Source organism: Pteropus alecto, unplaced genomic scaffold, assembly GCF_000325575.1.
Source record: "Pteropus alecto unplaced genomic scaffold, ASM32557v1 scaffold44, whole genome shotgun sequence".
In the NCBI taxonomy this organism is placed as follows: Eukaryota; Metazoa; Chordata; class Mammalia; order Chiroptera; family Pteropodidae; genus Pteropus; species Pteropus alecto.
This window is the reverse complement of record NW_006436812.1, coordinates 9,337,907-9,351,214: the sequence shown is the minus strand read 5'-3', so window position 1 is coordinate 9,351,214 and position 13,308 is coordinate 9,337,907. Positions and strand designations below refer to the sequence as shown.

The following is a 13,308-nucleotide window of genomic DNA, read 5'->3' as shown; positions in this document are numbered from 1 at the left end:
ATTCAGATTCCCATGGAATGTTTAATGAGTGCCTGACCCTCTTTCGGCCTGGCTGGCTCACCCCACCCGTTATTGTCTTATTTAAGTCCCCCCAATAGCTCTGTGAGACGGAGATTATAACCCTTATTCTAGGGATAGAGAAGATGAGGTATAGAGAACTGACTTGCCTAAAGGCACACAAATGGCAGAGCTGGGTCTGACTCCAAAGGTGGGTTGTTTTGGGGGAAATGAAGGTCTCCTTTCTTCAAAGGCACACCATCAGACTGAGTCAGGTTTTCAGTCCTGGCTTCACCACTTACGGGCTGTGTGGTTGGCCAGTCCTCTCACCTCTAAACTGAAGTTGATGTCTATCTCTTGGTATCTTGTGAGGAGTGCAGAAGATAGAGGAAGTGAAAGCCCCTGCAGGGCCTCGCATTGCTTTAACAGTCACTAAATAGTAGCTATTGTCATTATTATGGAGAGAGGAGGAGGAGCCTGTCTAGGCAGTTTTCTTTGCTTCTGGGAAGGTGACTTTGTGAAGGGCTTTTGGGTCCTGTTCCTAACAGCTGGCCTCTGTGGGGGCGGGGCAGCCTTTGCACCATGAGAGCCCCGCTGTTCTATTCCTTTGTTCAATACACATCCACTACTCTATCTGTGTGCCCAGCCCTATGCTATGCGTTGGGGTCATAGGGCTCTGCTCTAGTCCTTACCCTTATAGGGAGTGCCCAGGTTGGTGTGGTTGAAGCAGACAGAACTATCCTGTGATTGGGCAGTGTCAGGCCCTGGGAACTCCAGTGTATTGCCTAAGCAGGTCAGGGCAGGCTAAGGAGGGGCTGCCATTTGAACAGCCTCCATAGGCAAATCAGAGTTTGCTGAGCAAAGAAGGGATGAGGAAAGGTATTCCAGGTAGAGTGACCTGGATAAGCCAAGATCTAGAAGCGAACAAGTGTGTGTGGCCCCCTGTCTGTGATGGGGATGGCTAGAGGGATAGCTGGAATAGATGGCAGTGTCATGGAAGGCCTGGAATGTATCTTAATAGCAGTGTAGAACCAAGGAAGGATTTAAACAGTTATGAGCCAGCCAGATTTCTTGTTTATAAAGATCTTCAGACTTATAAGGAATGGGCTGAATGGAAGGCAGGAAGACCTGAGAGGAAGGAAGCTGTATGAGACCTGAGTTAGGTAATGGGTCAAGGATGGCAAGGCAGCAAAACTGACCATGCCTGGGAAGCTGTGGGATGGTGACAAAGGGGTGGCTGGCATCTGTGTACTCTTCCTAAGGTCGAAACCAAGCTAAGAACCTGGTGTGGGGACCCCAGAAGGGCCTGACTCCCTCCCTTTCCTCCTTGGGCAGTCTCCTGCGGTGTGGCCTCCCAAGCACGCATCACAGGTGGTAGCAGTGCAGCCCCAGGCCAGTGGCCCTGGCAGGTCAGCATCATCTATGATGGCATCCACGTGTGTGGCGGTTCTCTCGTCTCTGAGCAGTGGGTGCTGTCGGCTGCTCACTGCTTCCCAAGGTACCAGCTGGGCAGGGAAGTCAAAAGTGGGCTGGAGGTCAAAGTTCAGGGGTCAGTTTAGGTCAGAGGTCAGGTTTGTGTTGGGTCCAGGGGTATCAATAAAGTCTGAAAGGACCAATCAGGAATGAAGGCCAGAAGTAACAGGTCAGAGGATAAAACGAGGGCATAGTTTGGGGCTTGAATGGTCCTTTGCCTGGGATCAGAATCTGGGGTTGGATGCTGCAAGGCAACCGGGATCAAGGAACCAGGACAAGTCTCCTGAGTCCCAGCCTTTGCCCACTGCTCGCAGGGAACACTACAAGGAAGAATACGAGGTAAAGCTGGGGGCCCACCAGCTGGACGCTTACACCCCTGAGGCTGAGGTCCGCACCGTGGCACAGATCATCCTTCACACCAGCTACCGCCACGAGGGCTCCCAGGGTGACATTGCACTCCTCCATCTCAGCAGCCCCATCACCTTCTCCCGCTATATCCGGCCCATCTGCCTCCCTGCAGCCAATGCCTCCTTCCCCAATGGCCTCCAATGTACTGTTACTGGATGGGGCCATGTGGCCCCTTCAGGTGAGCTGGACGCTGATGTTTAGAGGCATGGAGGGAGACTGACTCAGAGTAGGAGGCCCTGGCTAAGCATCTTTTGCTCCCACAGTGAGCCTCCAGGCCCCCAGGCCACTACAGCAACTTCAAGTACCACTGATCAGTCGTGAAACATGTAACTGCCTGTACAATATCGACGCCAAGCCCAGTGAGCCCCACTCTATCCAGCAGGACATGGTGTGTGCTGGCTACGTGAAGGGGGGCATGGATGCCTGCCAGGTAAATACAGGGGGTCCAGTGGAAGACATGAGACAAGTGCATCTTGGGAAATGAGGGCATATGTGACTGGAGGCCTGGGGCCTGGTCCTGACAGCTGTTGTATGGCTTTTCTCCTCAGGGTGACTCTGGGGGCCCACTCTCATGCCCTGCTGGGGGCCTCTGGTACCTGGCGGGCATTGTGAGCTGGGGTGATGCCTGTGGGGCCCCCAACAGGCCGGGTGTGTACACTCTGACCTCCAGCTATGCCTCCTGGATTCACCGCCATGTGGCAGAGCTCCAGCCTCGTGTGCTCCCTCAATTCCAAGAGTCCCAGCCCGATATCAACCTCTGCAGCAAACATCTGGCCTTCAACTCTGCCCTGGCCCAGGGTTTACTGGGGCCCATCCTTCTGCTGCCACTAGCCCTGACCCTGGGCCTCCTCTACCCATGGTGGGAGTACTGAGCTGCTGACCCTGCTTCCAGGACTGCCATATCACACCCAAGGACAGACATCTGCATTCCCAGGAATGGACATGACCCCTCCTTGCTACTCTTTGGGACTGAGGCCTGGCTTTAGTCACTCCTTCCTCCCAGGACCCTATGGGAATCCAGGGCACCATCCTGACTTTTGAGCCCACTCTCCTGGGTTTGTTCTTTGGGACTACAACCCATAGTCTAGAGTTTTACTGCCTATGTACTGGCTAGAACTTCTGGCCAGCTGTTCCCCACAAGCCTATTGGTTGGGCTCCTATGGAGCCCCCAAGGACCCTTAGCTAAGAAAATGGGCCCTGGCTCTTTTGTTTCTAGAAGACTGGGCAGCTTCCCAGCTGACTGCTGCTGAAGGGCTGGCTCCAGTGCCCCACCTGCTCCATCTGATAAGCCCCATCACTTCACCCTCTTCTTGTCTTCTGGGCCACAGCTGCCTCTGGACAGCATGTTTTCAAGGACAGAAAAGGCCTCAATCTTGCCCCATTGGTTGCCATGCCCCGCTTGAACCCCAACTCCTGGACTCCGGAGGACTGAGCCCCCACCGGAACTGGGCTTGGGCTTGGATCTGGGGTGGGGGTTTACAAGGAGTAAAATGGTCTGAGCACAGTTGGCTGTGTGTGTGAGACATACCATGAAGAACATCAGCTCTTGGCCTCTTCCTCCCACCTCTGAAGTCCAGAGCCACCAGGAGAACTTACTTTATTTAAAAAATGACGAAACAGGTTTGTACATATTTACAGGCTAAGGGGCAAGGAGGTGCAGGTCTAGCAGCAGGGGTACAGGCCACTCATTTCTTGGAGAATTTGACTTGCTTGTGCTTGGGGGGTGCCCACTTGAGGCAGACAGAGTCAACTGTGGGGAAAAGAGGCATGAGAGGCAGGGCTCGGCCTCTGGGCCCAGGCCAGGTTTCACCTCTAGGTGAAAACAAGAGCAGACTGAGTCCTGGGGAGGGGGCAGGGAAACCCAGGCATGAGTAGTCTGCCCCAGGCTTTGGTGCTGGGAGCTGGTCAGACTGGTTTGGGATCATATGACAGCAAAAAGGAGGCCTCGGCTCTCAGTAGTCCTTATACCTACCCCCACCACACACGCCCTAGGTAGCCCCCCACCTACCTGTTATAGGTGGTTTCTTATACTGAGCACTTTTGAGGTGTTCCTCTACCAGCTTGGGTGTGACACAGATGACATGTTGGCCTTTCCAGTACTTGACCATGTTGAGGGACTGTAGGGTGCTGATGATGTCATTCTGGGTAATACTGGTCATCTGGCTGCATAAAGAAATGGAGCAGATGCTGGGAGAGTTCCCTTGTGGGGTCTGGCTGGGACAGCAAAAGGGGACAAGGAGACAGGATCATGGCCAATCTTAGGAGTTACTCTTCCCTCTTTAAGGGTTCCAGGAAACCTGCTTCATGAGGTCCTTGATGGACAGACAGCATGCCCTGGACAGGGTTGGGGACCAGGGCCCTCACCTAAGGTCTTTGATAGACAGTGTGCCACGGAAGTCTCGCAGAATCTCTAGCAGGACCCAAGACCAGTAGCTGCGGTAGCTGAGTTTGCCCAGGTCAGACAGTGGCTTCTCAGGGGAGCCTACTGTGCTCTCTAGCTTGGATAGCTCATAACCTGGCAGTGGGAGAAAGGAGAGTCCTGAAAACCCAGCTCCGCTCTGGCATTCCACCCCCACAACAGTTGTCCCATCCTGGACAGGCCAGGAGCCACTCACTGAAAGCAATAAGGAACTTTCCATAGCCACGGCGTTGGTAGGGGGGCAGGGTCAGGATGCAGGCCACGTTGTTCCCATCTGGAGACTCCTTCTCCTACCGTGGTGAGAGATCAGAAACTCTAGGGAGGCTCAGCCCCTACTCCAGTTCCTATTCTCCACCCTCCCTCAACCTGGGCTTCCCGACCCAGCACCTTAGAGAAGTAGCCGACGATGTGAGCCCCTTGCCTGTCCACCTCAGTTAAGATGTAAAAGACGAAAGGCTCCACGTCAAAGTACAATGTTTTGTGGTCCAGGAAAAGCTTGGCCAGCAGACACAGGTTCTGACAGTAAATCTGAGGGGTGAAGGAGGTGGAAGCAGGCTCAGGAAGCAAGTACAATGAGCCCATTGACGCCCGGGCAGGAGCTCCTGCCCTGTTCTGCAAGTGCCAGGCTCCAGAGAGATGCCAGTGGGAAGCGGGCTTCTCACCAGAACAGCAGTATAAGGTTTCCACATGTACAGAGACCCGTGCAGTTCAATCCCATGTTGTTCAAGGCTGTGTCCTCGGCACCTAGCACAGGCTAAGCACAAAGCTGAGTGTTTGGTAAATGTTTGCTGACTGTACAAGCCTCGAGCCTGACTCTGAAGCCTGAGTAGTTTGCCCATTGGCGATACTCTTCTGCTGATCCTCACCAGCTGCCCTGCTACAGGCCCAGGCACCCCAAGGCCAGAAACAAACATCAGGAGAAACAATGGGACGTTAAAGTTGGCTTTGTGGCACAGATCAAGGATCCCTCTGGTGTATGACACCTTTTATATCTACTCTCATTTGACCCAAAAACTGTAAGCCCAGCGTGGTTAGTCCCATCTATTTAGGAGACTGAGGCCTGAGACCTCAAAGCTGGCAGAAGATGGAGCTGGCAAAAACACCCATGTCTCCTGCTGGAGTTCTTTCTGCCATTCCCCCTGTTGGCACTCAGGAAGGCAGAGCAGTGGGCAAGGACTGGGCTCAGAATGGATATTCCCCAAGCTATCACCAAGCTGATGAGACTCAACAGGTTACTAAAAATAATGAAGGCCCATTACTAAGCACCTGCCTGATGCCAGGCATCATACTAAGTACATGACATTCCTGCCTCAGTTACTCCACTAACAACCCTCTCAGGTAAATGTTATCATGACTCCTGTCTCAGAGATGAGGAAACAGGAACAAACAATGTTAAGTAACTCGTTCAAGGTCAGCTAGAAAGTGAGAGGCAAATTTGAAGCCAAGAGCCCCTCAGAAGCCTTACACTCCATTGCCCTTCCATGGAAAATGGGGACATCTGAGGAGAACCTCAGACTGACTAAGCAAAGGCCAGGTTCTCGATGACAGTAAAGTAGGTCCTAAAGGCGCCCCCTGCCCCACTGGAGTCTCTGCCAAGAACAAAGAACTCAACCATCGGACTTAGAGCTCTCAGGAAGGAAATCTTACACAAAACAGCACTCCCCCCCCCCGCCCCCAGGAAAAAAATAGCTTTTCTTCAGGCAGAAAGAGAAAGTGGTTATAGAAGCAGCCTCAGGCATGGCAATCTTGAATTCCACTTGAATTCCAGACTGCCCAAACCTAAACTATCCCATCAGGAGAAAAGTCCTCAGGGAAAGAATGGAAACCTGGTCCCGGAGGCTGGCATCACAGGGGCATGTGTTTACACTATGCACCAGCCAAAGGCCAAGTGTCCGGCTAAGGATGATCCCACAGGCCTTTACCCGGTGGAGCTCATTCTAAGGCTGGCCTCTATCTTTGGATGATGGTGAAGATTGCCCAGGAGGTGCCAGTACTCACCCCTACTAGCTTACCTTGTGGTCTTTGCCATCCACCTCGTACACAGAGATGTTGCTCTTGCGATAGATCTCCTTTCCTGGGGGCTGCCGCCACTGACACTGGCCCTGGGAGTAGGGATGGGGAGAAAGAGGCTTGAGACCCTGAGGTTCTATGCTAGGTGCTCCCCATTCTGCCTTGTGTGGCTTACAGCAAGTCTCTGCTTCTCTCAGTTTCCCCATCTATAGACCCTGGGTTCAATGCTTTACCTACATTGAGTAATCCAACAACCTGAGGAGCCAGAGTCTATTCTACAGATGAAGAAACCAAGGCACGGAGGGGTTAGGTAACTGGCTCAAATATCACACAGCTAGATGGCTACAAGTCCAGGTTGGCCTGGCTCTAGAGGACTCGGGAGAGGCGGGGGGTTCTGATCCCTATTAGTATTTCCTGAACTGCATACATTAGACATAGATTCTACCCTTTGAAGAACACCCCAATGCATGAGTGCTAAGAGCCCCCTGCCCTGGCAGCTCTCATGTACCAATGCTTCCCATCTGTCCACGCTTTCCAGTCTCATTGCTCAGGGGGCTGTGCTTGCTACTACTTTTGCACTGAGGAACCTGGCTTTGATAAACATGTGGTGAAGGACAAGGGACCCGAGGAGGAGGTAAGGGCAGGAATTACTGTCCCCATTCCACATAAGAGGAAAATGAGGTCTGGGGAGGGGTAGCATGCTGGCCAAGGTCACTCCAGCAAAGGCAGAGCCAGGCTGGAATCCAGGTTTCTCGACTCATAGGCAGTTTTTCCTTGTACTCCACTCCTCTGGACTCATCTGTTTCCCAGTGCTGCTGCCTCAGTACCCTCAGCAGGCCAGTCCAGCCCTGCAGCCTCACCAGGTGGAAGCGGTAGCTCTTCTCGTATTTCATGTACTTGAGGCAGTACTCGCAGAGCCAGAGCTTGGGCTGTTTCCCATAGTCTTCCGGGAATGGTGAGAAGTACCAGGCATCAATTTCATAGTTCCCAATGTGGATCTTGTCCACATACTTCACCTTGGTGATCTGTGGAGGGCAGTGGATGGCTCAGTTGGGGCAAAAAAAAGCGAGGTAGGGAGGGCCGACAGTCAGGACCCGTCTCTTCTTACCGCCTCATGTTCTTTCTCCAAAGCCGCTGTTGTGGGGTCCATCTCTGCATAGGTCTGGGCAAGGAAAGAGCAGTGGACAGAGGTGAACAGAAGTGGTGGTCAGGCTGTCCTTTCCCTGTCCCAGAACCCACAGTTCCCTCCTGTCTTCCAGACCTCATCCCCTAAGTGATAATAATAATCATGTGAATAGCTAGCTTGTTTTACCTGGTTATGAAGCTGGCTGGTCCAAGCTCCTCTCCCATCTGCCCACCCACCCATAAATCCCAGACATCTTTGATGCCCAAGTTTGGATCTTTTGTCTGATCAACAGAGAGTTAGGTTCAGGAGGCCTGGTTCCAGTTCTTGGGTTGATAAGAGCTTCAACTTCACAACGGGATCAATCCAGGACAGCCAAAATTTAATGTGAGACAAAGGAAATAATGGATCTTGTCCTCCATGCCCATGGCAGAAACTGTTGCCAACTTCCCAGTGTGCCTGAACCTCTTTCCTAAGCACCCAAGGAGCTGCCTGCCCAAGGGACTGCTCCCAGAGGTCCTTCTCACAGGCACATCAGACTCAAGGGGTCCATCCAGAAGGGAACTCAACCTTTCCTCCCCGCAGACCTGTTCCTCCTCCTGGGTTCTTCATCTCACTGGGAGCATCACCCTCCATCCAACTACCCGAGACCAATAATGGGCCTGCTCTTAAGACTCCTCCCTCTCTCAGCCTGGTACTCAATCAATGGCCAAGACCTGTCAACTGTACCTCCTTGAACTCTCTGGAATTAGTCCCTCTCTAGAATTCTCCTCTCTGTCCCACTCCAAATAGCCACTGCCACCATCTCAAGTCCGGACAATTGACTAGGCTTCCTTAGATTCCCAGCCTCCAGCCTCATCCCCTTCAAATCTATACTGCTACCAAAGTCCCGCTTTTTCCAGCCTTTGTGCCTTTGCACATGCAGTTCCTTCTACCGTGAATGCCCTTCCCTATCCTACTGCCACCAGATGCTTACCCGAACTAGTACAGAACATGAGCCAGGTGTGTGTAATGAGCTAGAACTTTGTAAGTTAACATGTTTAACTGCTTTTACTGTGCTTTTTCCTGTCCCTCAAGGGTCAGTACCCTTCCCTCCACCTCCGTGAGGCATAACTGAATTCTTCTCATGTGGAATATACCCTCTCCTTCCCAAGTCAGGAATATAATGGTCAACAACAATAATCTCTAAGTGCCCCCACTTGGTTTCCTCTATTTTCCGAGTCCTTAGAAAGCAAGGGCTAGAGTTATGTCACAGTCACAGCACATCCTGTTCCTTGGCCATACTCTGTAGGAGGAACCAAATCTAGCCTGACAGTGGAGTGGGGACCCAAGAAGGCCTACAGCCTAAACCAGAGTAGAAGACAGCCTTGCCCTGCAGTTGAGAAGAGAAAAAAGAGCCAACGTTTTACCCAGAACCCCCTTCCACAAAGCACTTTGCCCATATGGCCTCATTTAACCCTTTCAGCAACCCTGATATACAGCACTCTCATTTCTACATTACAGAAAAGTAAACAGGCAGGGAGAGAAGTCACTTGCCCTTAGGGACAAGCTAGCTGCCATTTATTCCAAATGTCAAGCACTCCACAGGCATTATTTCACTTAGCCCTCACAAGGAGCCTGAGACAAGAGTGCTCATTATTCACACTGCACAAAAGAGGAAACTGAGGCACAAAGAGATGAGGTCACTTGCCCAAGGTCACAGAACTGGCACTCAGCATATTTGGGCATAGAACTCTGGTCTGTCCAGCGCTGAGCCTAACCCCTGCAAAGATGAGGGAAGATTTTCTTCCTCACATACCTCCTTAAAACACATTTCTCAGTTCTCACAAAACACAATCTTCTGCAAATGCATTAAAGAACTACAAAAACACTACTTTTCTTAAATGCTGCAATTTATTTAGAATTAGACATTAATTAGGTTCTGAAGAACCTTGCTGACTGTTAACTCAATGTTTATCCACTTTGATTTTATCACCATTGACCCACTGTCATCTGCCTGGCTGATTGCCAGCGTAGAGGTATATCGTTTAGACTTAACTGAGCAGTGCAAATTGGTTGAGGAACTGAGAACCTGAGACCTGTGCTGTCCAGTAGAACAGCCCACACTCACATGAGGCCACTTAAACTCATTAAGTTTAAATAAAATTTAATTCTTAATCACACTAAACACATTTCAGGTTCTCAAGAGCCACATGTGGCTAGTGGCTATTGGACAGTACAGATGTAGAAGATTTCCATTTATCATAGGAAGTTCAACTGGACTTTGAGGGGTCTTTGTAGTTCAGGGTATTTCAATTTTTTTTATCACAATCCATAGTAGGAAGTGCAATTAGCACTGTAAATTAGTTGACGTTTGTGTACATACGCACATGTATTTGTATGTGAAATAAAAACTTCTCAAAATAATACTTACCTTTAATAAAATACAACACACTCTGATATTTTCTATTTAATCCTATTTCTTCCATTTTTAAAATTTAAATACTAGTCACAACCTACTGAACTGTTAATCTATTAACAGCTGTTTGACAAACATTGCCACAAAGTACAAGAGCATTCAGAAGGATGAAATAGCACTGGTTGAAATTAATGAATATCTGTGTGCCTAGTTCCTGTTTACACTTTCCACTTTACGAATCAAGAAACTGAAGCTCAGAGTGGGAGGAAAGTAATCTCTGAGGGGCAGGAGGCCTTGGTGAAAAGAACCTGGGTTTTGGAAACAAGTGGCCTGAGTTTCTAGGATGTGTCAAAGTCATGGTTAAAGGTTTGTGCCCTGAAGTAGAACAATCTAGTTGGCAAATCTAATTCCTGATTGAGTTCCTAAACTTGTACCTACCTTGTAAACTGGGAATAATGCTTACCTCACAGGGTTGCTGTGAAACATCAATGAGATCATGTACTAAAATACTTAGGCTAAAACTTTGGGTCACAAGCCAATAAATGTTTGCCATTTTTATTCTAATTTCGGCCCACCCTTTTACTAGCTGTGTCACTTTGGGCAAGTTACCTAACCTCTCTAAGCCTACTTTTAGGCTGCAAAAAATTAAATAAATAATTATCCCTGTGGTGTTGGACTGTTAGAGAGGATTTGATAAGCTTATACATGTACAAGTACTCAGCTTGGTTCTTGGCAATAGCAAGTGCCTAATACCATTCATTCTCTTTCTTCCCCATGGACTTCAAGACAATTATCTAATGTGGCATAACCAACAGGAGATAAAACAGATTATTGGTACAAGAGGCCTGAGTTCCAAGCTCAGCTGTGCCATTTCATTGTTGTGAGACTGTAGCCAAGCCCTTGCCCTTTCTGAGTCTCTGTTTTCTCAGTTGGGAAGAGTACATGAGAAGAGGTAGGTAAAGTCTCTGACATACTGTAGGAGCTTAAGAAATGGGAGCTGCTATGGTTTTGGCACTGGGACCCAAGGGAGTAGGCAGAGGTAGCTGAGCCTCCTGGGGCCATGGGGAAGGGGAGGAAGCCCGGACCTTCTGTACATGGTTGATCTCATCATGCTTGCGCTTTTGGTTGCGAGTGATCTTGCGCTCAGGTTGCTCAGCCAGCTCACTCAGGTACTTCTCTGAGTTCTTCTGCACAGCATCCTTCACTGTCTTGGTCAGTGCCAGCCGGTTCTTGTCTACCCATTCATCCAGTCGCCGGTTAACTGTGAGAATGGGCCATGAGAGCTTTGCCTTTCCACCCCTCTCCCACCACCCAGGCCCAGATACCCCAAGTCACTCACAGCCCACGTAGTGTACATAGAATTCCTCTCGGCCTTCCTGATCATTCACTCGAGACTGGATCACTTCAGCAGAATCTGTCAAGGAAAAAGGCTAGGATCATCAGGAAGGAAGGCAGGGCAAGAGGGATCCTTCATACTGAGGAGTGGTTTCCAGATTCCAGGGCCACATGTAAGCTAACCTCACTTGTCCACATCTGCCATTCCATTCAATCACTGCCTATGAGGTGTGCCTATGAGGATGGGCTGTTACAGATGAGAGAAATGAGGCTTACCAAGGTTTACAGATTTGAAATGTGATAAAAGCTAATACTTAACTGAGTTTATGTCTGGCTCCAAATTCAATGCTTGTTTTACTGTATTTGCTTATTTGTTCAGAGGTCACGAGGGTTAGCTCTGGTGTCAGACAGCCTGGGTTTATATATAATTCTAACTCCTTACTTCCTAGCTATATTTAACTGAGCATGTTATTTTGGCTTTCTGAGCCTTGGTTTCTTCATCTGTAAAACAGAGATAATAGTGCCCACCTCAGAGGGTGAGTTAATGCCTCTAAAGCTTTTAGTATTGTGCCTGACAACTAGCAGACCATTCAGTAAATGAGAAAGGCAATCACTGCTTGTCTGGCCCTATGCTGTGCTGTTGCTGGGAACAGAGGACACAGCAACAAATCACAAGCAGTCCTGCCCTCCAGAAGTTCCCACTTTGATAGAGGATGATACAGACAATGACGACAATGTTACATTTACTGTGGCTGAGGTATGAAGAAAATGTTGCAGGAACATGCAGAAGAGTATGACTCACTTTGCCTGAAGGCAGTCAGAAATGGCATCACAGGGGTATATCGTGTTAAAAGGAGGAACAGGAGCTAGCCAGGTGGGCAAGGAGAAAGAAAGGGGAGAAAAGCCGTTCCATACAGAGGGCACAGGTAGCAAAAGGTATACATGGTCTTCAAAGAGTATAGCGTGGTCTGGTCTGGCAATGACTGTTGCTAGAAGTGGCTAAAAACCAGAGATCACAAAGATGAATACCATTGATGAACTCGGGTTTATTTTGAAGATGAGGGGAGGGGAGGGGAGGGAAGAGGAGAGATGGGGAGAGATGAGGACGGGAGAGGAAGGTCGTTTTTGTGTTCTGGGAGGTCTCCTCCGCTGGTGGCTGTTGGGGACAGGTGTAAGGGGAAGTCGCAGAGACAGGAGAGACCAGTGAGAAAGCAGAGTTCACAGAGAAAAGGGAATGAAGCCTAAGGTTGGGCAAGGAAGCGGGATGGGAGCTCTACATGCAGAATCAGATAACTGACTGGTGGGGTTTGCAGGCGGGGCCCGAGATCGCCCGAAACTCCGCATTCACTTCTCCTCAAGCACGGTCCCCACGATTCCCAGCCCCTCACAGAACCCTCCTCCGACCCCGCCCCGTGGCGTAAGCCCCGCCCTCTGGCCCTGGGCTCCGCCCTCACGCCAGGTGCTATCCGGACGCCGGCACAGGTACGTCTCTCCTATCTCCACCGTGACTTCTGGCTCGCCACGCGCAGGGGTCGGCGGAGAGACGCGGCCCGGAGACCCGGCGACCCCGTCGACCGCTGCATTCTCGCCGGCACCGGGCTCGCCCTCCCCCGCGACCCCTGGAGCTGCCGCCGCAACCGCCGCAGCTGCTCCCTGGGCCGCCATCGCAGTGGTGGAAGTGACGCCAGAAGCCCGCGCCGCGCAGCGCTTTTGGCTCCGGGTCAGCGCCGCGTGGCGGAGGCCTCAACCGCCTAGAGGGGGTCTGTGATGTGGCAGGAGCCCATTGGCTAGTCCTGTCTCGCGGCGCCGTCTGTTGTTTCTGTCGCCTTAGAGTTCCCTTCTTTCCAAGGGGAAATATGGCTGCGCCCTATCGCTGAAGAGGACTTTGCGGCTGTGACGACTCAGCTCGATCCCTTAAAGGGCCCGGCCCCGGTGCCCGAGGAAGCCAAGAAGCGCCTGTTCTCAGGGGGCGCTATCCTCGGTTTAACCTGGCGGAGCCAGAGCAGCCCCCCTGTCTACAGGATTTTAGGGCTACCGGCCTGCAATTAACACCCACCCCTGCGCTGCCACTTCCGCCAGCCTGTTACCGGTGACGCCTTTTTTGAAGATGGAAGAAACGGCCTTGTTCAGGGAGAGATACAATTG

General features: G+C 50.8%; 2 protein-coding genes across 4 annotated transcripts in view; one reads left to right on the top strand and one right to left on the bottom strand.

Moving 5' to 3' along the window:
- PRSS8 (serine protease 8) overlaps window positions 1–3,289 on the top strand; it is a 4,271-nt gene extending 982 nt beyond the window's left edge. For both annotated transcript variants that reach the window (XM_015591002.2, XM_025048370.1), the window contains exons 2-5: window positions 1,333–1,495; window positions 1,785–2,056; window positions 2,142–2,308; window positions 2,427–3,289. In XM_015591002.2, coding sequence (XP_015446488.1) covers window positions 1,333–1,495; window positions 1,785–2,056; window positions 2,142–2,308; window positions 2,427–2,750 — 926 coding nt within the window. In that variant the 3' untranslated portion in view covers window positions 2,751–3,289. The remainder of the gene's footprint in view (window positions 1–1,332; window positions 1,496–1,784; window positions 2,057–2,141; window positions 2,309–2,426) is intronic.
- Window positions 3,290–3,422: 133 nt separating this feature from the next.
- Window positions 3,423–12,874, bottom strand: KAT8 (lysine acetyltransferase 8). 2 transcript variants are annotated; one of them, XM_006914161.3, is made up of 11 exons: window positions 12,618–12,869; window positions 11,168–11,242; window positions 10,914–11,089; window positions 7,416–7,469; window positions 7,168–7,332; window positions 6,310–6,399; window positions 4,685–4,825; window positions 4,494–4,587; window positions 4,243–4,393; window positions 3,887–4,041; window positions 3,423–3,628 (listed from the first exon to the last, which is right to left on the bottom strand). In XM_006914161.3, the coding sequence occupies exons 1-11, from the start codon at window positions 12,826–12,828 to the stop codon at window positions 3,564–3,566; spliced, it is 1,377 nt and encodes a 458-aa protein (XP_006914223.1). In that variant the 5' UTR covers window positions 12,829–12,869; the 3' UTR covers window positions 3,423–3,563. The 2 variants fall into 2 exon arrangements, with proteins under 2 accessions (XP_006914223.1, XP_015446504.1); XM_015591018.2 differs by having other exon boundaries at window positions 3,459–3,628; window positions 4,243–4,417; window positions 12,618–12,874.
- Between the last annotated feature and the right edge of the window lie 434 nt (window positions 12,875–13,308).

What these genes read in the sequence shown, in the direction of transcription:
- KAT8 (XM_015591018.2), bottom strand. Translation starts at nt 12,828, where the DNA reads ATGGCGGCCCAGGGAGCAGCTGCGGCGGTTGCGGCGGCAGCTCCAGGG. An exon ending in CTATGTACACTACGTGGGCT is followed by an intron (nt 11,090 to 11,167) that starts GTGAGTGACTTG and finishes CCATTCTCACAG; the next exon opens with TTAACCGGCGACTGGATGAA. An exon ending in AAAGTTCCTTATTGCTTTCA is followed by an intron (nt 4,418 to 4,493) that starts GTGAGTGGCTCC and finishes CTGGGTTTTCAG; the next exon opens with GACTCTCCTTTCTCCCACTG.